The following is a 22,500-nucleotide window of genomic DNA, read 5'->3' as shown; positions in this document are numbered from 1 at the left end:
CATCAATTTACTCCACGTCTTTACCTTTTCTTTCAGCTCATCGACAGAGGTCTCCAAGAGGGGCTTAAAGACATCCTCAATCTTGCCCAATGCTTCATGAAAAGTCTCGCGTGATTCAGTTACTTCTTGTGGTAAATCAGGTTCAAGTTTGCCTTCGGCCGCCATCTTGGAAATTGTTATACAAACTGACAGTAACCTGGGCTCTAATAATGGTGTTTCTATATTTAGTAGCAACTGACGTCAAAATTCAGGAACGTCAAAAAGTGCAACGTGGAAAGAGGAAAGTGAACAAAAATTATGTTCTGAATTACAGCAAGTCCAAAAAAAGTATATATAAGATGCGCAGTTTTCAGCACATTTAAAGTTAAATGTAAAAGAAGACAGAGTTGAGTAACTTCAGCCCTTCGACTGCCAAGATTTTGATAATGGGTATGACACTATCTCAGTTTTTCTCGAGAATGAGCGAACTGTTGAAATCTTTTTCAAATCACGAAGCCCGCATTTTGATGGTGGGGCTTGACGCAGCTGGGAAGACCACGATCTTGTACAAACTGAAGTTAAATGAAACCGTTAGCACCATTCCAACCATTGGCTTCAATGTGGAGACCGTAAGTCCATGCAAGGGGGTCACTTTTGAAGTGTGGGATGTGGGCGGTCAGGAGAAAATCCGGCCACTTTGGCGGCACTACTTTCAGAATACCCAAGGCTTGATTTTCGTTGTTGATAGCTCTGACATGGAAAGGATATCAGAAGCAAGAAACGAGCTGTTCAGTGTTCTCGAAAGCCCGGAAATGGAAAGGGTTCCGGTAGTTGTTGTGGGAAACAAGCAAGATCTTCCGAGAGCCTTGAAGGCGAACGAGCTTGCTCAAAAGCTTTCTCTGTTGCAGAATAAAGCGAATCCATGGCATGTCCAAGAAGCATGCGCAAAGAATGGTGAAGGCATTTACGAAGCTATGCACAAATTGAGCGATATGGTGAAAGAATTTGAAAAAAGCTCAAGAAGGTACTCAGGATTTCACATTAAACTGTTGTAATCTACTAATACCCTTCAACTACAACTTTTGGCAAATATTTTATCATTTTGAAAACCGTATGCATGAATAAAAATTTTGTAACATGGTGATGACCTTTTGACTTAGGCCTGTTTCAAGTTTGAACGACAAACAAATGAAGGACAAACAAATGTTTTATATAGACTTTTAAATTTTCCTCAGAATGTTTCCTGGTTATTTTTGCATAGGTATTTCTGTTTGGCCTGGGCTGTTTAAATGCCAAATTTGCAAATGTGCTTTTTTATCAAGTATTCCTATTTTTTTACAAGGAATTAGTATTTGCTTCTGCTGCATAAACAGAGCATAAACACTGATATATTATAACGTGCAAAATCACTTATTTTGTCCATTCACACGTCAGCAGTTCAGTATTTCTTATACTAAATGTAATTTTATTAAAGCAAGTCTTGTAGTGAGCTTGTAGTGGCTCAAGTATTTTCTCTCGAGTGTTCATATATATATTTTTATTCTTGCAATTGCGCGGAAAGAAAATGGGATGGGGGAGGGGTGGGAATTCTGGAACTCTCTCTTAAAGTCATTTGCCCAGCCCTAAACCCATTGAAAAGTATATTCTCCATCCAAAACTGCAAAGCAAAAGAACCACTTACAACTGGTAACCTTACGACGTTATCGTAAAGACGGTAAACTTATACCTCAAAGATTTCCATAGCTGGTCGCTCGTGTCACTTTTGTGCCTAATCCTGAGCTTTCTTCCGAACTGATGCTCTCTTCAATAATATATCTGATCACAGAAGACGAGATGTCAGGGCAAAAACAGACGCTGCAAATGAGAAGCTCAAGGCATCGCGGTGGCGAACATTTAAGTGCAAATCGCATAATTATCACTTACCCAGCGTGGTTCCAGGAAACGGGGAATATAGCCCCCACTTCGCATGCGGGAGGTACCGAGATCGGATTTTCCACAGACAGCCTGTTTTAATTTTACCAAGTTTAATCATGTCATGTCTGCGAGTCTTTTCTTGGAATGAAGAGCAGTTTATCCGCTGTAAACTTCTAAACAAGGTCTCTATTGGTTCAACGATGGGAACTCCTGTTCACCTGGTGACTGTGAAATCACTGGGACATTCATGGCAAGTGACAGAAAAGGAGCATCATGGAGGGATGAGCTCCACCTGCTGATTTTTTCAGGAAACTTGGAGTCCTCCATTTTTTAAAGCTGTTAATGTTGATCCGAAAAACGTCCGTAATGAACTCTACAGGTGAATGAAAATCGCTTTCAAGGCAAAGATCTCACACATAGACTCGCTTTGACGAAGGTGACGAAGTGATCTTCCGATTGGCCCCTTAGTCATGGCCAACCTTGGCCTTTTTGCCTACAGCTGGCCTATGCCAATCAAAACTAAGCGTCCCTGGGTGGGCTTGAACCACCAACCTTTCGGTTAACAGCCGAACGCGCTAACCGATTGCGCCACAGAGACAGGTCTGAACGCTTGGCCGAGAACAAGGTTGGAGAAACTTCCACTCAATCTTGACCACGACTATGCGATGAGCCTTCTAAATTCCTGCGGCCATTTTTTCTTGTCCTTTTCAGACACGAAAGTAGCAGTGTCGAGAAAAAGAACAACCAGTCCAGAACGTGTTGTTAACGATCCTTTGATTTCCTTCTACTCATGCCTCACTTGCTTCTTTATTTCCAACAGCTGTCGACAAAACAACCAGCCCACAACGTCTTTGAAGACATTTTTAACGTTCCTTTGATTTTGTTGCACTAGTGGTAACCCTTGAGAGCATTTATTCCGTGCACTTACACTCCAGTTTCTTAATGTTGCATTTTACGGTGACAACTCTATTCCGCAAGAATCTTCGAGTTTCACACACACCAAAGACAAAGAAACTTTAAAAGCAAGCCTGATTTTAAATACGGTTTTTGCAATGCCTGACGTTCCTCATTCTTAAAAGAAAAGCCTTACATCAGAAGAGTGCAGTTGTGAAATTTGGATCTTTTGAGAGCACAGTGATCCTTTTAAATTTCATACTCCTTAACATTCCACAATTTTTTAACCATATATGAAGTCGTGCTTGTTTTCGTAGTGTAGTGGTTATCACGTCCGCCTCACACGCGGAAGGTCGCAAGTTCAAGTCCTGCCGAAAACAAAGTGCGTTTTTATGGAGCCTATAGCTGAGGCTAAACGACCACAGCTCCAGGTTTCTTATTTTGAAGACTGCTACACCATGTTTATTCCAGCCCAACAACCTGCAGTCTCGCAATCTCCAAAGACCATTGATCATATGTTGTCAAGTCGAAAAAAATGCACTTTCCTTCTGTCCGTCTGGGTCTGTGCATCGGTACCTGTTAAACGCGAATTGCCTCAACTCAGCTACGTCAATCACGTGGTGATTAACAATGACACAATTTAGATATAGAACACCACATTAGGACAAGTGGTAGGGTTTCTTTTCAACTCTCGCTCAAGTAATTTGCAACACAGTGGGCGTGACGGTAGCTTTCCCTGCACGGCCTGTTGGTCTAGTGGCATGATTCTCGCTTTGGGTGCGAGAGGTCCCGGGTTCGACTCCCGGACAGGCCCTTTTATACAGCAATGTTCATAGATCAAGAAGTTGCCGTCAGTATCACGAAACATACGGCACACTCTTCTTTCGCCATTGGAGGTCAACGTATCAAATTTAATCATGAATTGGAAAGCGTGGTAAATTCGTCTTACCCCTGCGCATGATTAGCACATTAATGCCACAAACGTGTCACACCAGACCTCCCGCTTCTGTTCAAGTTAAAAAGCTTGAAGCAAGCGTAGAATGCTCGAATCTTGGTCGAGTTGTCTTCCAAACCACAGAGCTGGATGACATTAAACTCTCTTACTCATAAGATTTAACGTTGACAAGTGGTCTTGTGACATTTCCATAGCTGGTGGCTCGTGTCACTTTTGTGCCTAATCCTAAGCTTTCTTCCGACCTCATGCTCTCTTCAATAATATATCTGATCACGGACGACGAGGTGTCGAGGTAAAAACAGACGATGCAAATGAGAAGCTCAAGGCATCGCGGTGGCGAACATTTAAGTGCAAATCGCATAATTATCACTTAGCCAGCGTGGTTTGGGGAAACGGGGAATATAGCGCCCACTTCGCATGCGGGAGGTACCGAGATCGACACCCGGATTTTCCACAGGCAGCCTGTTGTATTGTTACCAAGTTTAATCATGTCATGTCTGCGAGTCTTTCCTTGGAATGAAGAGCAGTTTATCCGCTGTAAACTTCTAAACAAGGTCTCTATTGGTTCAACGATGGGAAACTGCATGGTCAGGTTAGAATATGTAGACATTATTATCTCGTACTTACGTTAGTATTTTTTTGTTTTGCAATTTCTAAATCAACTTTGTGACTATAAATGACAAGCGACACATGTGACCCAGATTTAAATCTTCAGTCTTTTAATGACCATGGGATGTTTACATTAGAAGAGCTTGAACAACTTTCCCATGTTGTCAAACCTCAACTCTCGGCGCTTCACATAAATATAAGAAGCCTAAGCAAGCATTTAGACGAGTTATGTCATCTCTTGGATTCATTTCCCTTCCAGTTAGATTTGTTGGCTTGTTCTGAAACTTGGATTACCCCGCAAGTTGACATAAGCAGCTTGCAAATCTCAGGTTACAATATCATAACTGACAATCGCACGTTTTCTACAGGTGGCGGAGTTGCTTTATATTTAAAGTCAAGCTTTGAATATCATTTGAGAAATGATTTAAAATTAGCTGGTGTTGAAAATATCTGGGTTGACACGCAAGACTTGCTTATTGGCGTTATTTATAACCCTCCCAGTAGGTCCCAACGCGATTTCATTGATGAATTTGAAAACGTTCTACATTCCGTCCTTTTGTCTAAGAAAAAGTGTCTGATCTTAGGTGATTTCAACATCAATACACTCGTCAAGAGTACAATAGCAAAAGAATACCTCAACTTGATCTATTCAGAAGGCTTTAATCCTTTGATCCTCGAAGCAACGCGCGTAACTGAGTCAACAACAAGTTGTATAGACCACATTCTTTCTAACTTTGTGTCTTCAAGTACTAGTGGTAGCATTGCCCTAGAAATAGCTGATCATTTGCCAGTTTTTACTCTTTCGTATGACCCTACGCAAAGTCCCTTCCCCAATAAAATTGAAATTAGGGATTTTAAAAGGTTCGATAAGATTGCTTTCCAAAAAGCATTGAGGAATGCTAATTGGACAACAGTATACAAGAGCTATGATGTAAACGAAAGCTTAACTAGATTCCTTCATACTTTCAATAGCATTAGCAATGCACATGCACCGCTTAAATTGATTAATATAAAAAATACGTTCGACAAGCCGTGGATGACGAAAGGATTGAGAAAATCAATCAAAGTTCGTAACGAGCTCTATAAAAAATGGTTGATAACTCAAAATATTTATTATCATAAAAAATATAAAATTTATCGAAACAGGATTGTCTCAATTAATAAAGCCCTTCGAACCTTATACTACGATAGTGTACTTAAGGACTCCGCAAAAACAAAAAAAATGTGGGATAATGTTAACCTTATAATCAATAAAAAGCGGCCATCCTCGAACATTGACAATCTGAAAGTTAAGGATAAAGATCTCCAGCATCCATCTTCAATATCAAATGCTATTAACAGGTACTTCTGTAATGTTCCGACTGAACTTGCATCGAAACTGCCAAAAGCAGATCGCCACTACTCAACCTATATGAAGAGGAAAAAATCAACCTTTCGCTTCGCTCAAGTAAATGAAACCGAGGTTTATCTACTATTAGAAAGTATTGACACAAAGAAATCTTTTGGCTATGATAACGTACATCCGCTCTTATTGTCCTCTGCTGCACTTGAAATATTTCGACCGCTGACACATATCATAAATTTGTCACTTAAACATAGCATATTTCCTGATAACTTGAAAATTGCCAAAGTTATACCAATCTATAAACAAGGCTCTCGTTCTTCATGCAATAACTATCGTCCCATATCAGTCCTTTCAGCACTAAGTAAAATCTTTGAGAGATGCGTTCTTAACCAATTATCATTTTATCTCACCTATGAAGATATTTTGGTACCAAATCAATATGGCTTTAGATCTGGCATGAGCACGGTTGACTGCTTGGTAGACCTTATAGATGAAATAACAAAAGCCCTTGACGAAGGAAATTATGCCATTTCCATATTTCTAGACCTAAGTAAAGCATTCGATACGGTCAACCATTATATCCTATTATCAAAACTTGACGTTTATGGTATACGAGACATTGAAAACAAGTGGTTTAGATCTTACCTAAACAAAAGGAAGCAAAAAGTGTTTGTTAATGGCGTTGAATCTGACTTCCTAGAAATAAACTCAGGAGTACCCCAAGGGTCGATCTTAGGTCCGGTTCTTTTTCTAGTTTATATAAATGATATTATTAATGCAACTAACTACTTTTCCATAAGACTATTTGCCGATGATACTTCGCTGACTGTGGCTGGTAAGGAACTACAGTTATTGCTACAGTTAATAAATTCTGAATTGCCAGCAATTTATGAATGGCTTTGTTCTAACAGATTAACTTTGAATTTAAGTAAAACAAAATACTTAGTTTTCCAACCGAGACAAAAAGTTAATTCTAACTTACACCCTCCTCTAAAAATTGCCGACCAATATCTTGAGCAGTCGTACAACATTAAATACTTAGGATTAGTTCTTGATTGCTTTTTGTCTTGGAAAGATCACATTGACCATATTAGTAGTAAAATCAGCAAAAGTGTAAATATCATCGCAAAGCTGAAACGACATGTAACAAAGCAGTCTTTGATAAGTATCTACTACGCACTTGTCTACCCCTATTTAAACTACGGCTGCATTCTGTGGGGTAATAATTACGAAGCTCCAGTATCACAATTGGTAAAGCTGCAAAACCAAGCTGTAAGAGTTATTAATAATGTTCCACTTCGAGATCATATTACGCCTCATTATGTAAACCTTGGCCTCATTAAGCTCCCTGACATTGTTAAGCTAAATACCTGCCAACTGATTTATGATCAATTAGTAGATAAAAAGCCATCTAATTTCACGTTGGCCCTTGTATCTGAGCAATATAATTATGATACAAGAAGTGCATCCCTGCAATACCTAAATCCTAGTAGCTTTAGAATAAATATACGCAAATTCTGCCCAACAGTTATATGATGTTACTATTGGAATGATATTCCCTTATCTATACGTGAAAAGACAACTAAAAAATCGTTCAAAAGAGCACTTTTCAACTATTATCTTGCTCAGTATTAATCATCGTCACACCGACTCTCCAATGTTGCATATATATATATATATATGTGTGTGTGTGTGTGTGTATATATCTTTTCCTCTCTTTATATATTTTTGATAGTTTTTTATAGTAATAGTGTTAATACTTCTCTTTTTTCTCTTTTAACCTAAATAAAACTGTAATTTAATCAAAGGGCATGTAATTAGTTTAACTATATCTTGCCCTCTCCATTTATTCTTGAAACCTGTTATTTAATTTCACAAATAGCATCGTCATCTTCAAATATTGTAGTACAATGTAAATGTAAAATAAATAAATGGAGGAAATTAAAAAAAAAAAAAAAAAAAAAAACGATGGGAACTCCTGTTCACCTGGTGACTGTGAAATCACTGGGACATTCATGGCAAGTGACAGAAAAGGAGCCTCACGGAGGAATGAGCTCCACCTGCTGATTCTTTCAGGAAACTTGGTATCCTCCATTTTTTAAAGCTGTTAATGTTGACCCGAAAAACGCCCGTAATCAACTCTACAGATGAATGAAAATCGCTTTCAAGGCAAAGACCTCACACATAGACTCGCTTTGACGAAGGTGACGAAGTGATCTTCTGATTGGCCCCTTAGTCATGGCCAACCTTGACTTGTTTGCCTACAGCTGGCCTATGCCAATCAAAACTAAGCGTCCCTGGGTGGGCTTGAACCACCAACCTTTCGGTTAACAGCCGAACGCGCTAACCGATTGCGCCACAGAGACAGGTCTGAACGCTTGGCCGAGAACAAGGTTGGAGAAACTTCCACTCAATCTTGACCACGACTATGCGATGAGCCCTCTAAATTCCTGCGGCCATTTTTTCTTGTCCTTTTCAGACACGAAAGTAGCAGTGTCGAGAAAAAGAACAACCAGTCCAGAACGTGTTGTTAACGATCCTTTGATTTCCTTCTACTCATGCCTCACTTGCTTCTTTATTTCCAACAGCTGTCGACAAAACAACCAGCCCACAACGTCTTTGAAGACATTTTTAACGTTCCTTTGATTTTGTTGCACTAGTGGTAACCCTTGAGAGCATTTATTCCGTGCACTTACACTCCAGTTTCTTAATGTTGCATTTTACGGTGACAACTCTATTCCGCAAGAATCTTCGAGTTTCACACACACCAAAGACAAAGAAACTTTAAAAGCAAGCCTGATTTTAAATACGGTTTTTGCAATGCCTGACGTTCCTCATTCTTAAAAGAAAAGCCTTACATCAGAAGAGTGCAGTTGTGAAATTTGGATCACTTGGGAGCACAGTGATCCTTTTAAATTTCATACTCCTTAACATTCCACAATTTTTTAACCATATGTGAAGTCCTGCTTGTTTTCGTAGTGTAGTGGTTATCACGTCCGCCTCACACGCGGAAGGTCGCAGGTTCAAGTCCTGCCGAAAACAAAATGCGTTTTTATGAAGCCTATAGCTGAAGCTAAACGACCACAGCTCCAGGTTTCTTATTTTGAAGACTGCTACACCATGTTTATTCCAGCCCAACAACCTGCAGTCTCGCAATCTCCAAAGACCATTGATCATATGTTGTCAAGTCGAAAAAAATGCACTTTCCTTCTGTCCGTCTGGGTCTGTGCATCGGTACCTGTTAAACGCGAATTGCCTCAACTCAGCTACGTCACTCACGTGGTGATTAACAATGAGACAATTTAGATATAGAACACCACATTAGGACAAGTGGTAGGGTTTCTTTTCAACTCTCGCTCAAGTAATTTGCAACACAGTGGGCGTGACGGTAGCTTTCCCTGCACGGCCTGTTGGTCTAGTGGCATGATTCTCGCTTTGGGTGCGAGAGGTCCCGGATTCGACTCCCGGAGAGGCCCTTTTATACAGCAATGTTCATAGATCAAGAAGTTGCCGTCAGTATCACGAAACATACGGCACACTCTTCTTTCGCCATTGGAGGTCAACGTATCAAATTTAATCATGAATTGGAAAGCGTGGTAAATTCGTCTTACCCCTGCGCATGATTAGCACATTAATGCCACAAACGTGTCACACCAGACCTCCCGCTTCTGTTCAAGTTAAAAAGCTTGAAGCAAGCGTAGAATGCTCGAATCTTGGTCGAGTTGTCTTCCAAACCACAGAGCTGGATGACATTAAACTCTCTTACTCATAAGATTTAACTTTGACAAGTGGTCTTATGACATTTCCATAGCTGGTGGCTCGTGTCACTTTTGTGCCTAATCCTAAGCTTTCTTCCGACCTCATGCTCTCTTCAATAATATATCTGATCACGGACGACGAGGTGTCGAGGTAAAAACAGACGATGCAAATGAGAAGCTCAAGGCATCGCGGTGGCGAACATTTAAGTGCAAATCGCATAATTATCACTTAGCCAGCGTGGTTTGGGGAAACGGGGAATATAGCGCCCACTTCGCATGCGGGAGGTACCGATATCGACACCCGGATTTTCCACAGGCAGCCTGTTGTATTGTTACCAAGTTTAATCATGTCATGTCTGCGAGTCTTTCCTTGGAATGAAGAGCAGTTTATCCGCTGTAAACTTCTAAACAAGGTCTCTATTGGTTCAACGATGGGAACTCCTGTTCACCTGGTGACTGTGAAATCACTGGGACATTCATGGCAAGTGACAGACAAGGAGCCTCACGGAGGAATGAGCTCCACCTGCTGATTCTTTCAGGAAACTTGGTATCCTCCATTTTTTAAAGCTGTTAATGTTGACCCGAAAAACGCCCGTAATCAACTCTACAGATGAATGAAAATCGCTTTCAAGGCAAAGACCTCACACATAGACTCGCTTTGACGAAGGTGACGAAGTGATCTTCCGATTGGCCCCTTAGTCATGGCCAACCTTGACTTGTTTGCCTACAGCTGGCCTATGCCAATCAAAACTAAGCGTCCCTGGGTGGGTTTGCACCACCAACCTTTCGGTTAACAGCCGAACGCGCTAACCGATTGCGCCACAGAGACAGGTCTGAACGCTTGGCCAAGGACAAGATTGGATAAACTTCCACTTAATCTTGACCACGACTATGCGATGAGCCTTCTAAATTCCTGCGGCCATTTTTTCTTGTCCTTTTCAGACACGAAAGTAGCAGTGTCGAGAAAAAGAACAACCAGTCCAGAACGTGTTGTTAACGATCCTTTGATTTCCTTCTACTCATGCCTCACTTGCTTCGTTATTTCCAACAGCTGTTGACAAAACAACCAGCCCACAACGTCTTTGAAGACATTTTTAACGTTCCTTTGATTTTGTTGCACTTGAGAGCATTTATTCCTTGCACTTACACTCCAGTATCTTAATGTTCCGTTTCACGGTGACAACTCTATTCCGCAAGAATCTTTGAGTTTCACACACGCCAAAGACAAGGAAGCTTTAAAAGCAAGCCTGATTTTAAATACGCTTTTTGCAATGCCTAAAGTTCCTCATTCTTAAAAGAAAAGCCTTACATCAGAAGAGTGCAGTTGTGAAATTTGGATCACTTGAGACCACAGTGATCCTTTTTAATTTCATACTCCTTAACATTTCACAAATGTTTAACCACTCGCAAAGTCTTGCTTGTTTTCGTAGTGTAGTGGTTATCACGTCCACCTCACACGCGGAAAGTCGCAGGTTCAAGTCTTGCCGAAAACAAAATGCATTTTTGAGGAGCCTATAGCTGAAGCTAAACGACCACAACTCCAGGTTTCTCATTTTGAAGACTGCTACACCATCTTTATTCCAGCCCAACAACCTGCAGTCCCGCAATCTCCAAAGACCATTGATCATATGTTGTCAAGTCGAAGAAAATGCACTTCTCATGTCCCCCGCAGTCAGAATGTCGTGTCCTTCGTCGCAGAAACGGCGGATGCATGTTTTCATGGGGCACAAGATCCCATCACAAACGTCTTTGCCATATTGCGGTTCAGAAAAGTCATAGCGACAAACGTCTACACCAACCCGTTCACCAACCTTCCTTGCTGCAGGGATTAGAGAATTATTATGGTAGCAACTAGCTTCATCTGATCTCAAATAAACTTGGGTGATGTGAGGCTTCTTGGCCTTAAGTTCTCCTATATGTTTTTTAGAATAGAACACACAGCGAACCAATCCTGTTGGCATGCATCAAACAGATGGGCATATGACTGCATCTCCAGCTTTCCACTGACGTCAAGATCGCCTGTGATCACCGTCGATATGTGCCAACTCAATACTCTCTTACCGAACCAGTCGGACCTATTTTCTCGATATCTAAGCTGAAGAAACTTCATCGCCCAATCCATTATTATCAGCGCACAATTTGGATTCACACTTATCATCTTCAAGTGATCTTGCTTTGCCGCTTCTTGGTTAACGGAACGAACAACATGCGCCTTCCAGTGCAAGATATCTGCCTTTGCCAGCTTGAAGTCGTATAGCAGATCTTCTCGTTCTTCATAGCTGTAAGGAATCCACAGGGCACTTTGAATTCTATCTTCGACTTCATCGAATGCGTTTCGAAGGTCTTGGCAGTCACTGCAGCTTTCTGTGTGTTGATGGGAGTGTGTCTCTTGGAAGTCAGGATCTTGTTAGTCACTAAGTGCGAACTTGCGACAATGATCAGGACAAAAGGCTTTCTCAGGGTTGCAATGAACACGAAAATTGGTTTTCAAATAGCGTTTCCCATTCCTTAGCCTTTCCTTGATTTCAGTGCACCATTGCCTGTCCATCCCTCCTTTCTCTAGATCATCGACTATCGATTCAATTTTATGGAAACCTGCAGAGCCATCGGCGGCCGTATTGTCGAGGCCTTGTAAAGACTTTCGCTGCGAAGCTTGTCTTACTTCCAGAATCTTGAAGAGGGTGGTGCGACTTACAGGTTCAAATCTCTCCTCCTGACAGAACTGCATGTACTGACTAATCATTGTAGAACGAGTTACTGTACGGACAACGTTTAGCATTTCCATTGTCTGGCCACTGTCTAGCTTAAGTAACTTAGTTCCGTAGGATACATCCTGATAAAAGTACGGGTGATTAATAAACTCAACGAAATGATCAACTTTGCTCATATCAATGCGGACACGATGGTATTTCTTCTCCTCAGGAGCCAAGCCTGGACCTATCGCTCTTGCATTACACCGCGCTCTATGTATCTGACGTGTAGACAGTTTTCCATATGGTGCGTGAAGTTTCTTCAGTGTGCTCACCGAATACTTGTACGCATATAGGCTGAGAATTTGCGTCTTGGTGCTTTTGGTTTAAGAGTGGCTGTCTGTAAGGATCGAGAATCGGCGGTCAGCGACCCATTTGGCGAATCCCTGATATTTTGCCCAAAGTTAGCCTTGGGTAGACTATTTTCAAAAATCATATTCAAAAGTTCCAACGATTTTGTTTACTTGGGAAATTTGGCAAAAATTAAAAGTGCGGTCAAAATGCGGTCAAAGTGCGGTTTTTTGGTTGATCAAAAGGTGCGATGATGAACCTCCGCCGAAGTCTTAAAATAAAATCAGTTGACCTCAAAATAACAAGAATTTCAAAGCAATCAATCTTCTACACTACCAATGTTTTAATCTTTTCAAATATGATAGTACAATGGTTTTTCAGGCCATTTAGAAAACAACTTCGGAGACCGCTTTCGATGGCGGCAAAATGTAGCTAATATTCATCAGGATAAAAATGTTCCTGGTATGTCAGTTTTTAACAATTAAGCATTGCAGAGCTAAAATATAGGTCTTAAAGATTTACCAAGTAAAGTTTCAAGGTCGAACTCGGAACGCTTCCCTTCGAAGGAATCGAAACTCTGAGCAATGTTAACGTGCAAAAATGGCGCTGGATTTATAACAAACATCTAACATTATAGTTATAATCACTTGCGTTAAAATATCAAACTAAATTTTCCTTTGACAATTTTAAGTTTGCCGCTTATAGAAATACCCAAGAGCTCATAGGAGACACATCCAGTGCTTTGAACAGATCAGTTTGATGTAGATAGTCCACTTTGGTTATCGCAAGTAATGTAAACAAACCTGATAAATCAGTTAAACCAGCCGCCTTTGTGTCAAACTATCCATGCATCCAGGACGTTTTCCTAGATATTTATCGTTCGCCAAGGTTTCTTGAATGAAATAGTAATTGTATGACTTTAAAAAAAACGAAGGTAGTTTGCTGGAAAGATCGTTGAAATTTTGGAAATAATTAGTTATTACCGCGACAATAATAATAACCGGCAAAGTGCCACATTATAGCTTTCGGCGGTATTTAATCATACAACGTTGCTGAAAGCCATTTTCCACTACAGGGAGAGTTTGAATCGACGTTAGTTTTCACAATTTCAAACAGTTTTTGTTTTTAGTATCTGAAACACGTAAGGCTACATGTGTTAAGGAATCGAAACAAACGGCATTCTGTCATAAACCGTATGTTGTTGATATTCGAGTCCAGTAAATGTAACGCAATCTCAGTTACCCTCTCCCTTCCACCCAGCGTGGTTTTAAAACTTAAACGAGTTAATTTTGCTCAAATTAGTATTTTTCTAAAACGAAGTATTATTTTCACGAACCGGTAGGAATAATAATATTAAAAAACAACAACAACAACAATAACTTCCCACCCGCGGGATAAACGTTTTGACATGTTGTCACGATGGGGGTGGGGAAGGAGTACGTTTAGAAGTAAAAATTTTTCGCAGGGTATTTTTCAAAGTAAGATCTTTGTTTTAGGTCTTGCTAAACGCAGTTATAAAATGAATTTCATTACTTCATCCCGGTAGGGGAGCTTTCTTTGATATTGTTTTTTTGGTTTTGTTTGGTTTTGTCATTGACTCTCAGACTTGGGGAGGAGGGGGTAGTCCCATTCCTGTGGAGGCGGCTCTGATCGCAATATTCTCATTACGTAAGTGGCTTTAGTTCAACCCCAAAACAGTTCCCTTCATTTTCATAGTTAAAAAAAACCTAAAAGGTACTGCTACAGCTGCGGTCGAACCCTAGGCGATACCACTCCACAGATTTCATCCTCTAAAAGGCACCAACCTAAGAGGGAGAACCTGGGAAGGAGGTACCAGAAGAACCTTGGCAATTTTTTGAGGGAGTACCCCTTCCCCCCGTTTTCAACCCGTTTTATAAAACTGGTTGAGGCTAAAACACTTCCAGGAAGCTATTAATAATAGAGTTACTTTCGGCATGTGCACTTTTTGGCTATTTCCTCTAAGAGTGCCAAGTATGGAGCCTTCTTGCGCACAGGCGGGACAGGTACATCAAGGCCGAGATCCTCGCACAAGCGCTGAAGCATCGGTAGATTGAGGACTTTCAAGTTACCACTGAGCGCCATCTCACATAGGTTGTACTGATCGTATACCAGAGGATGGTTGAGCTGAATAGTTTCAACGACCTCCTTCGCTGCACTAAAGTTAGCTTCCTCTTGAGATGCCCGGATATCGGCTTCATCTGCTGGGTCCTTTTGCCGTAGTGTAGCGCTTTGCCTTGAGAAGAAGGACGCAATCTGCAAACTGGTTAGGAATTCTGAGGACTGGAAAAGTCGCACACCATCTGCTCCACGGGCGCGTCTCATTTCCCTCGCCACAACCTCGGCGTCAAGCTTACGGCCCGTTGTTTGACCGATAGAGAATTTCGCCAGTAAGTAAGACTTTTGCTTTTCGCTGAATCTATACGCCTTCTTTGCTGCTCTGAGGGCCCATCCCTCATTTGGTACAAAGTGACCCTCCTGGTGAGCAACTGGGGCTTTAAGATAGGGCAATATGCCAACACCTTCTTCCAAATGGGTCTTGTACCCCATTTTCGCTAAATCCATTAGAGAATATTTCTCCGGGGATCGGGAACATTTTTCTACAGACAGATGTTTCTCTAAAGCAGACACTCTTTGGAACACACGAACGCAGCCGTCTTGAGGACAGGAATAAACCCCTGTGGATAGGTCACTGTCTTCCGAAATGAGACCAGATGGCTCGGCCACAGTTGCTGATGTTGAAGCTGTCTGTCCAACCTGTTTTTCAGATTTACATCGGAAGGAAGTAAAATCTCCTTCGGAGAATGATTTCTGAAGTACTTGGTATCGAGGACCTTGGGTAAATAAATTAATACCAATAAAGAGTTGTTTTCTGATTTCTTTTTCAAATCATTTATAAGTTTTTAAAGCAACCATGACAGAAATAAACGTATGTTCCCAATACATGGGTATCCATAGCTCGGTTAGTAGAGCGCTGCCGCGCTAACGTACGTAGAAGTTATGGGTTTTCCCGTTTAAGCCACCCAAAAAATTGAACAAAATGGTAATTCTTTAAATTGCTCCTACAACTGCGACAATCATTTCTTCATTTATCAGAACCAAGAATATTGCGTGGGACTCCAAAGGTATCTGATACATGTACTTGCAGATAATTATTGTATGGTAAGGTTCTCCAATAAAGTAAGGGTCTTACACTTTTGCATTTTAATACAGAACTTAAATTTAGCGGCAACTCATCCATTAATTCTCAGTAGCTCACTTTTAGTTTTAATTCCCATACTTACTTGATGAAGATCCTGGATTGATGATTTTTCCGCGACCAACACCATACGCACGCCAACAGGTAACAGACTCTGTAGAGCTAAACTCAAAATTGTTCAGTTTTGTAATGCCAGTAATAGTTTGCCCACTGTCAGGTGTTTCGATGATCGTATCAAGGGAAACAACTCTTACACCTTTCAATCCACCATGCGATAATAATGCGTCTTTAAGCTCATCGGCAGTGCAAACATCATTGCCTTCATCAATAAACGCCCTGATATGTCTTTTACAGCTTGCAGCCAGCCGGTCTGCTGCCCCTTTTCCGCCTTGGGGATCGCTAAAATCTACGCGGACTACTTTTACTCCAGTGCTTGCTGCCATCTCTCTGCAAGCTAGTATCGTGCGAGTGGAGTGGTAACAGCCTGCGTTGTCTTGTCTGAAGTAGGCTTTGTTTATCTCAGGGTGCTCGTGCTTGAGTGTTTCCAAGACATGATGCATTATGGATGCCACAGCTGAACTCCCCTGGCTGCAGGACTGAACTGCGTGGATAAAGGCTTGCCACTGTAGTTCCTCCTCCTTCCGTCTGTACACCACCGATATGTGCCATGATAACCCACGCTTGCCAAACCAGTCCGTTTGGGACTCACGGTATCTATGAGGAAGAAACTTCATCGCCCAGTCGTTGACGATAAAAACTGTCTCCTGATCAAGAGCGTCGATAGCGTCCAAACGAGCCTGGTCCTGGTGAGCCGACCTCAGCAGATGACATTTCCATGACTGGATGGCAAGCACAGAAGCGTTGACTAAGAACAGGGCCTCTTCTTTGTCATCTTGCGTGGCAAACGATGCTCTTTCTACTGCAGAGGAAATGTTCTGAAGAGTTGAGTGCAGGATCTCACATTGCTCACAGCATTCTTCGTGTTTGTGGCTACACTGCTGCTGCAGATCAGGACTGGTGGAGTCACTTAAGGCAAACACACTGCAATGACTCGCAATCTCAGATGAAGAACACACGTGGACCTGTAAGATGTTTAAAACACACAGCATTTATTGTGACAAATAGTGACAATTAAAATCATTCTTTAAATTTTATACTTAAAGTCTTTGTAAAGAATGATTAAATTCTTTCCAATTGCTGTATTTATTCGATCAACCGCCCTGGGCGCTTATTAAATTTTTGGACCTTGAGAGTGGGCGCTTATTCGAGGCTGGGCGCTTATTAAATTTTCACCATTTTCAGCAAAAGTGGTATGTTTATTTTGTAACAAAACAATAAATGGTAGTATCAAACGCGAAGATGCAACAAAAGGTTTCTGTAAAATACTCTGAAGAAAACTCCGCCTTCGGGGAAGTCTCTTGAGTACTTATTCAATATTTTTCGGGGGGTTGGAGGGGGGAGGGGGTGGGGTGGTGGTGGGCGCTTATTTTAGTTTGCGTGGGAGGAAAAGGGGGTAGGCACTTTTTCGAGGCTGGGCACCTGATCGAGGTGGGCGCTTTGTCGAGGTTGGGCGCTTATTCGAAAAAATACGGTATTATTATTTTTAATTAAGCCTTACCTTAAAATCACTTTTAAGGTATAATTTTGAACCCTTGAGCAATTCCACGTACTGCAACTCCCACTCTTTCCCGAGACCGAGCTCTCCAAGTCGGCGGACTAAATTCTCTAAGTCTTCAAAGGCACGCGCACCGTCTGCGGCCACGTAGTCAAGTCCTTGGAGAGATTTTCGGACCGAGGCCTTGCATTCCTCCAATACACGAAGCATAGTACGCTCACTGAATGGTTTAAAGCCAGTTTCGTGGCAGTACTGAGCGTACTGACGTGCTATTCTTTGGGGTATCATCGTCCTTATGACGTTTGGTATCTCAACCAGGTGGCCAGAAGAGAGTTTCAACGTTTTCTGCCCAAATGGTAGATCCTGCACCAAATGCGGACTTGTTATATACGATAAAAAATGGTCAAGTTGCTTCAGATCAACCTTTATCCTCGGCGAAGGGTGGTGCGTTGTGGGAGCCCCGCTACCATACTGTAAGCGATGCAGGTTGGCCAAGCTATAGCGATATCTAGTTAAGCCTGGTATAAATCTTGAAATATCATTGAAGCTGGCAACGCCTGACATGATAGACAAGATCTGCCTTCTTGTCTCTCACCCTTGAGCTTTACCGTATGCCTCTGCTAAGGCCTGAAGATAATTCTTGGACGTTTGTGATAATTCATCGAGTTTAAGAGCTTTGTTCATGGCAGGGGACGAGACGATCGCTTGCCAAAGAGAACCTGCATAATTAGGTGTAAGATCTTGTAGGACTGAAGAAAAGATCTCCACTGTCCTTTTGGTGTATCTCTTCTTAGTGCTCTCTCCAGCTTTATCCCATTCCATCCAGGGCTGAGTTATTGGCGGGATGTTCTTCGAAACCAGATATTCGTTCAACTTTTAACGAGGTTCTTGCATAGTGGTTGGGGCCTCGTCACTCGTAGAAGAAACAAGACTTCCGGTATCCGGACTGAGGAACGTCTCATCATCCCGCCCTCTTGACGATATCTCCAGCCTCTTCAGTTCAGTTGCAAGGTCATCAGACGATAACTCACTACTAGTTGTTTCTGCACTTGAACGGCCTGTTTCCCCCTCTACCTGAAACAGTTCAAACAAATATATTGTGTAATTACTATAAGGCATGATAAAATGTTTATTTTGTTTTATTTTATTCATAAGCCAACACCCACACAAACCCGTTAAGAAAGAAAGAAAGAAATGAAAAGAAATCCCCTAAAGTAAAAAAGGATTAAAAAGGAAATGAAAGAATGAATGATAAATTTCTTTTTGAAAGGAAAACATTTCATACCATCGTTAAAGGAGCCACTTAAGCGAACCATTTACACTAGTGATTCTTATTACTACTTACCAACAAATGGGGCTCGGGTAACTCTTGCAGGTGCGAGACCCCGGGGACGGGCTCCACCCCACCTGAAGCAAACACTAGAGTTTGGTTGGGCATGGCCTGTTTGCTGATATACTCGTTGCATTGTTTACAAATTGCTTTAAATGGAGAAACAAAAGCAACACAAAATGAACAGACGAACAGAAATTAATGTCAATATACTGTATAAACAATACATTTAAAACATACATAGAAAGTGGACTGACCGCAAGGTGTGCCCTGGGAAGGGGTGACCTTACCTAGAAGCGCTTTGTAGCTACAGTGAGCCATTCAAGAAAAGATGAGACCGAGTTAAACAAGGATATATGACCAACGCTGTATTTTCAACCTGTTGCGAAATGTTGTTGCACAATAGTGACGGGTGTGCTCGTGCGCACGGTTGCGTGACTCTCTGGTAAATTTCCTGTGCGCCAAGCATGCACGCATTTCGAAGCGCCACAAATGGATCTGAATATGAACTTTAAAGCCTCTGATGTGTTTTTACAGAAAGTTTGCAATGGTGGACACAAAATGGAGAAAAGGATAAGGTAAATGTAAATTTCGTTTTCGGTTTCAGTCGTTTCATGGTGTCAGTGCCAATTTTACAATAGCGCCGAATTAGTGCAGTCTTTGTTTGTTTCCTTGGGTTCGGATTACTTTGTTTAACTCCTTTTCACTTCTGTGCAATTCAACGAAAAGTCGTGAGTTGATAGTATTAAAAATATTTGGAGTACTGTATTGCTCGCATCCTGAGCGCTTGAGACATCGAAACAAGGTTGCATTTACAGGATACGGCGCTTTAGGAAGATCAAGAGTGACTGAAGTAAAAATTCCAGGCAGTCTTGAGATATGTGGGGTTAGTAATTCTTTTCAACCGATCTTTATTTTGAAACTGTTAGGTCTGAGAGGCCAAATGTGTTTATTGCGTTTAACCTAATCTAAAACGACTTGTGAATTTCAAACGAAAGAAGATATGGAAAGTGCCCTTCTGATCGAGTGACGGGACGAGAAAAATGTTTTTTAATGTTTGTTGACAAGCGCTGATAATATTACAAAGTTAACTGACTTGTCTCTTAACTTGGTAAATCTTTAAGACCTATATTTTAGCTCTGCAATGCTTAAACTTAAAATTGTCAAAGGTAAATTTAGTTTGATATATTTTAACGCAAGTGATTGTAACTATAATGTTAGATGTTTGTTATAAATCCGGCGCCATTTTGCACGTTGATATTGCTCAGACTTCCGATTCCTTCGAAGGGAAGCGTTTCGAGTTGGACCTTGAAACTTTACTTGGTAAATCTTTAAGACCTATATTTTAGCTCTGCAATGCTTAATTGTTAAAAACTGACATACCAGGAACATTTTTATCCTGATGAATATTAGCTACATTTTGCCGCTATCGGAAGCGGTCTCCGAAGGTGTTTTCTAAATGGCCTGAAAAACCATTGTACTATCATATTTGAAAAGATTAAAACATTGGTAGTGTAGAAGATTGATTGCTTTGAAATTCTTGTTATTTTGAGGTCAACTGAGTTCATTCTAAGACTTCGGCGGAGGTTCATCATCGCACCTTTTGATCAACCAAAAAACCGCACTCTGACCGCATTTTGACTGCACTTTTAATTTTTCTCAATTTTCACAAATAAACAAAATCGTTGGAACTTTTGAATATGATTTTTGAAAATAGTCTACCCAAGGCTAACTTTGGGCAAAATATCAGGGATTCGCCAAATGGGTCGCTGACCGCCGATTCTCGATCCTTACAGACAGCCACTCTTAACATTTTTGTAAGCGCTCATCAAGGCTTTGAGCACATCATCGGCTTCTGCTACGTCATCCATTTCTCCTAAGGTGGCCATGGCATTGAAAAGCACCTTCCCGTAGTTTGGGGCTATCACTTCGCACACAAGCATGGAGTCTTCTTTGGCCTTTTCGATGAAGCACTGTCGCTGTTCTGAAGTACATTTTTCCCATGAGACAAGCTGTGATTTTGGAGGTTTTCTTTCGCGAGGAACATTTCTTGCAACCTCGTCCATCGCAGCGTTATAGGTGCTGACTAATTCAGGTCTATGACCAGAGGTTACTCCGGGAATCAAGACAGGACTCCAACAAGGACTGGAATGTGGGTTCGAGGCAGGAGTGGGGAACTGGCGAAATGGCGTTGTCTGCATTTCAGCAGCATTTGCTCGTATGGCTGTTCTTGCTTCAGCTTTAGCAACTCTGGAGGATCGAAATATTAACTATTTTGCCGCGAGGTAAAGGCGCGGATTTATAAAACATGTTAACCGTATTACTAAAGAGGGGCATTAAGGGACCGGTTTATGTAGAGGGGAGGGAAGAGACAAGGGGGTTCAAGGCTATTTTCCATTTGCAAAGAGGGAGGAACTATGTTTGTTTAGCTCTGGGTTGAAGACTTCTTAGTGCCATATCGGAAAATGAAAATCATCACAATTCACCAGTTGGGCAGGTCACATTACAGATTTACTCCAGTTAAATAATTATTATAGTACATTTCCTGTAATTTAATCCTTTAATTTCTTCAACATTCCAGAATGGCCTGCTTAACTATTTCTCTGCACGAAAAACTTCTCCTCAAATAATCAGGGTGTGGTTGTGGAAGAACTAATTTGTTTTCAGTATTCAGTATTCCTTAAATGGTAAGCACTTTGATTGTCACCATAAACAAACCTTGATTGCAGAAATTTTGGTGTCATATCATTCAAAAAGAATTCAAAAAGGGGTCCACGCAGATTGAGTGATCTTTGCCTTAACTGCTCGCTCTCAGCATGTGACTTGGCACTAAATTAGCTGCTTCCATGGTCTAGGACCTCGAACGCAATAAACATAATCAACAAACCTTTCAGTATCCGCTTCTTCCTGGTTAGACAAGACTTTAGCAGAGCTCTGCCATCCAGTTGCCGCCAGTCGCTCAGCATGCTTCTTACGGCAAGTGGTGCAGATAGCTATGTGTATATACTAACAACAATGCGTACGATGAATAACAGGAAACTATTCCTGAATGGTAGTAGAAAGACTCAGAAAGGGACAAACTATGCGGAGGAGTTCACACTATGGTACGTGCAGCCCAGCACTGGTTTTATATTCTCCAATATTGTTTGCCATTCAGGCTAGTGAAAAACGAAAACAACGGAGAATATATAGTTGGTATTGGTTGCTAGACAGTAAAAAGGAGTACATTTTAGTTTTAGGTATACACCAATGAAAAACAACAACAGCTGAAGCCTGAAATATCACTGGTATTAGGGCTAAACGGGACTCGCCACAAGAATTAACCGAGGCCAAAGTGTACTTACGTGATCCGACAGCAGTATTTCTTTGAAAAATAAGCTTTATTTCGTCGGCCATTTGGAAGGTAATGGCGTGGCTGCCCTTCACACTTGCAATTTTTCCTGTGTGGTCAGGGTATTGGCAGGATCTTGGACCACGCCAAAATCGTCCCAGTAGATGTCTGTGCCTGGGGCAGATGGTCCATCCCTTCAGTTGAGAGCTTGACAAGTGCTGGATTCCCGCTCTTGAAGTGATCAGTTTAACCTCTGTAACGTCACAACACTTCGATGAGTGGCAGCTAGCCAAATGGGCAGATATGTCTGCATTGCACTCTGGTAGCAAAACATGCGCAAGTTCGTCCCTACTAGACCCACATGGCGTTTTCAATAGTTCGTGGAACGAACAATCTGAGTAGATGGAGGACATTTTAAAGCGAACACCGAAGACTTGTCGATAAAATCTGTTTTGGTTTTGTTTGCAAATCTCTCCCGACAATCATATTCGATTTAATTTAATTAAGATAAT

At 41.4% G+C, this 22,500-nt stretch overlaps 4 protein-coding genes and 7 non-coding genes across 11 annotated transcripts in view; 5 read left to right on the top strand and 6 right to left on the bottom strand.

Moving 5' to 3' along the window:
* The window catches only part of LOC138025849 (uncharacterized), a 2,971-nt gene extending 2,806 nt beyond the window's left edge, over positions 1-165 (bottom strand). The window contains exon 1 of the mRNA XM_068873003.1: positions 25-165. Within this exon, the coding sequence (XP_068729104.1) occupies positions 25-165 (141 nt within the window). The remainder of the gene's footprint in view (positions 1-24) is intronic.
* Positions 166-425: 260 nt separating this feature from the next.
* LOC138026860 (uncharacterized) lies at positions 426-1,130 on the top strand. Its single transcript, XM_068874316.1, has one exon. The coding sequence runs from the start codon at positions 426-428 to the stop codon at positions 1,032-1,034; it is 609 nt and encodes a 202-aa protein (XP_068730417.1). The 3' UTR covers positions 1,035-1,130.
* A 1,287-nt stretch (positions 1,131-2,417) lies between these two features.
* Trnan-guu (transfer RNA asparagine (anticodon GUU)) lies at positions 2,418-2,491 on the bottom strand. The gene has a single exon. It is a non-coding gene; the product is annotated as a tRNA-Asn (tRNA).
* A 603-nt stretch (positions 2,492-3,094) lies between these two features.
* Trnav-cac (transfer RNA valine (anticodon CAC)) lies at positions 3,095-3,167 on the top strand. Its single transcript has one exon. It is a non-coding gene; the product is annotated as a tRNA-Val (tRNA).
* A 362-nt stretch (positions 3,168-3,529) lies between these two features.
* Positions 3,530-3,601, top strand: Trnap-ugg (transfer RNA proline (anticodon UGG)). The gene has a single exon. It is a non-coding gene; the product is annotated as a tRNA-Pro (tRNA).
* A 4,387-nt stretch (positions 3,602-7,988) lies between these two features.
* Trnan-guu (transfer RNA asparagine (anticodon GUU)) lies at positions 7,989-8,062 on the bottom strand. The gene has a single exon. It is a non-coding gene; the product is annotated as a tRNA-Asn (tRNA).
* A 603-nt stretch (positions 8,063-8,665) lies between these two features.
* Positions 8,666-8,738, top strand: Trnav-cac (transfer RNA valine (anticodon CAC)). Its single transcript has one exon. It is a non-coding gene; the product is annotated as a tRNA-Val (tRNA).
* Positions 8,739-10,209: 1,471 nt separating this feature from the next.
* Positions 10,210-10,283, bottom strand: Trnan-guu (transfer RNA asparagine (anticodon GUU)). Its single transcript has one exon. It is a non-coding gene; the product is annotated as a tRNA-Asn (tRNA).
* A 591-nt stretch (positions 10,284-10,874) lies between these two features.
* Positions 10,875-10,947, top strand: Trnav-cac (transfer RNA valine (anticodon CAC)). The gene has a single exon. It is a non-coding gene; the product is annotated as a tRNA-Val (tRNA).
* Positions 10,948-14,439: 3,492 nt separating this feature from the next.
* On the bottom strand, positions 14,440-15,186 carry LOC138026471 (uncharacterized). The gene is made up of 2 exons (XM_068873838.1): positions 14,980-15,186; positions 14,440-14,913 (listed from the first exon to the last, which is right to left on the bottom strand). Exons 1-2 carry the CDS (start codon positions 15,076-15,078, stop codon positions 14,440-14,442), a joined length of 573 nt encoding a protein of 190 aa, XP_068729939.1. The 5' UTR covers positions 15,079-15,186.
* Positions 15,187-15,780: 594 nt separating this feature from the next.
* LOC138025847 (uncharacterized) lies at positions 15,781-17,875 on the bottom strand. The gene is made up of 2 exons (XM_068873002.1): positions 17,331-17,875; positions 15,781-16,794 (listed from the first exon to the last, which is right to left on the bottom strand). Exons 1-2 carry the CDS (start codon positions 17,613-17,615, stop codon positions 15,781-15,783), a joined length of 1,299 nt encoding a protein of 432 aa, XP_068729103.1. The 5' UTR covers positions 17,616-17,875.
* Between the last annotated feature and the right edge of the window lie 4,625 nt (positions 17,876-22,500).

This window comes from Montipora capricornis, chromosome 12, assembly GCF_036669925.1.
Source record: "Montipora capricornis isolate CH-2021 chromosome 12, ASM3666992v2, whole genome shotgun sequence".
Classification (NCBI taxonomy): Eukaryota; Metazoa; Cnidaria; class Anthozoa; order Scleractinia; family Acroporidae; genus Montipora; species Montipora capricornis.
This window is presented reverse-complemented; position numbering and strand designations above follow the sequence as displayed.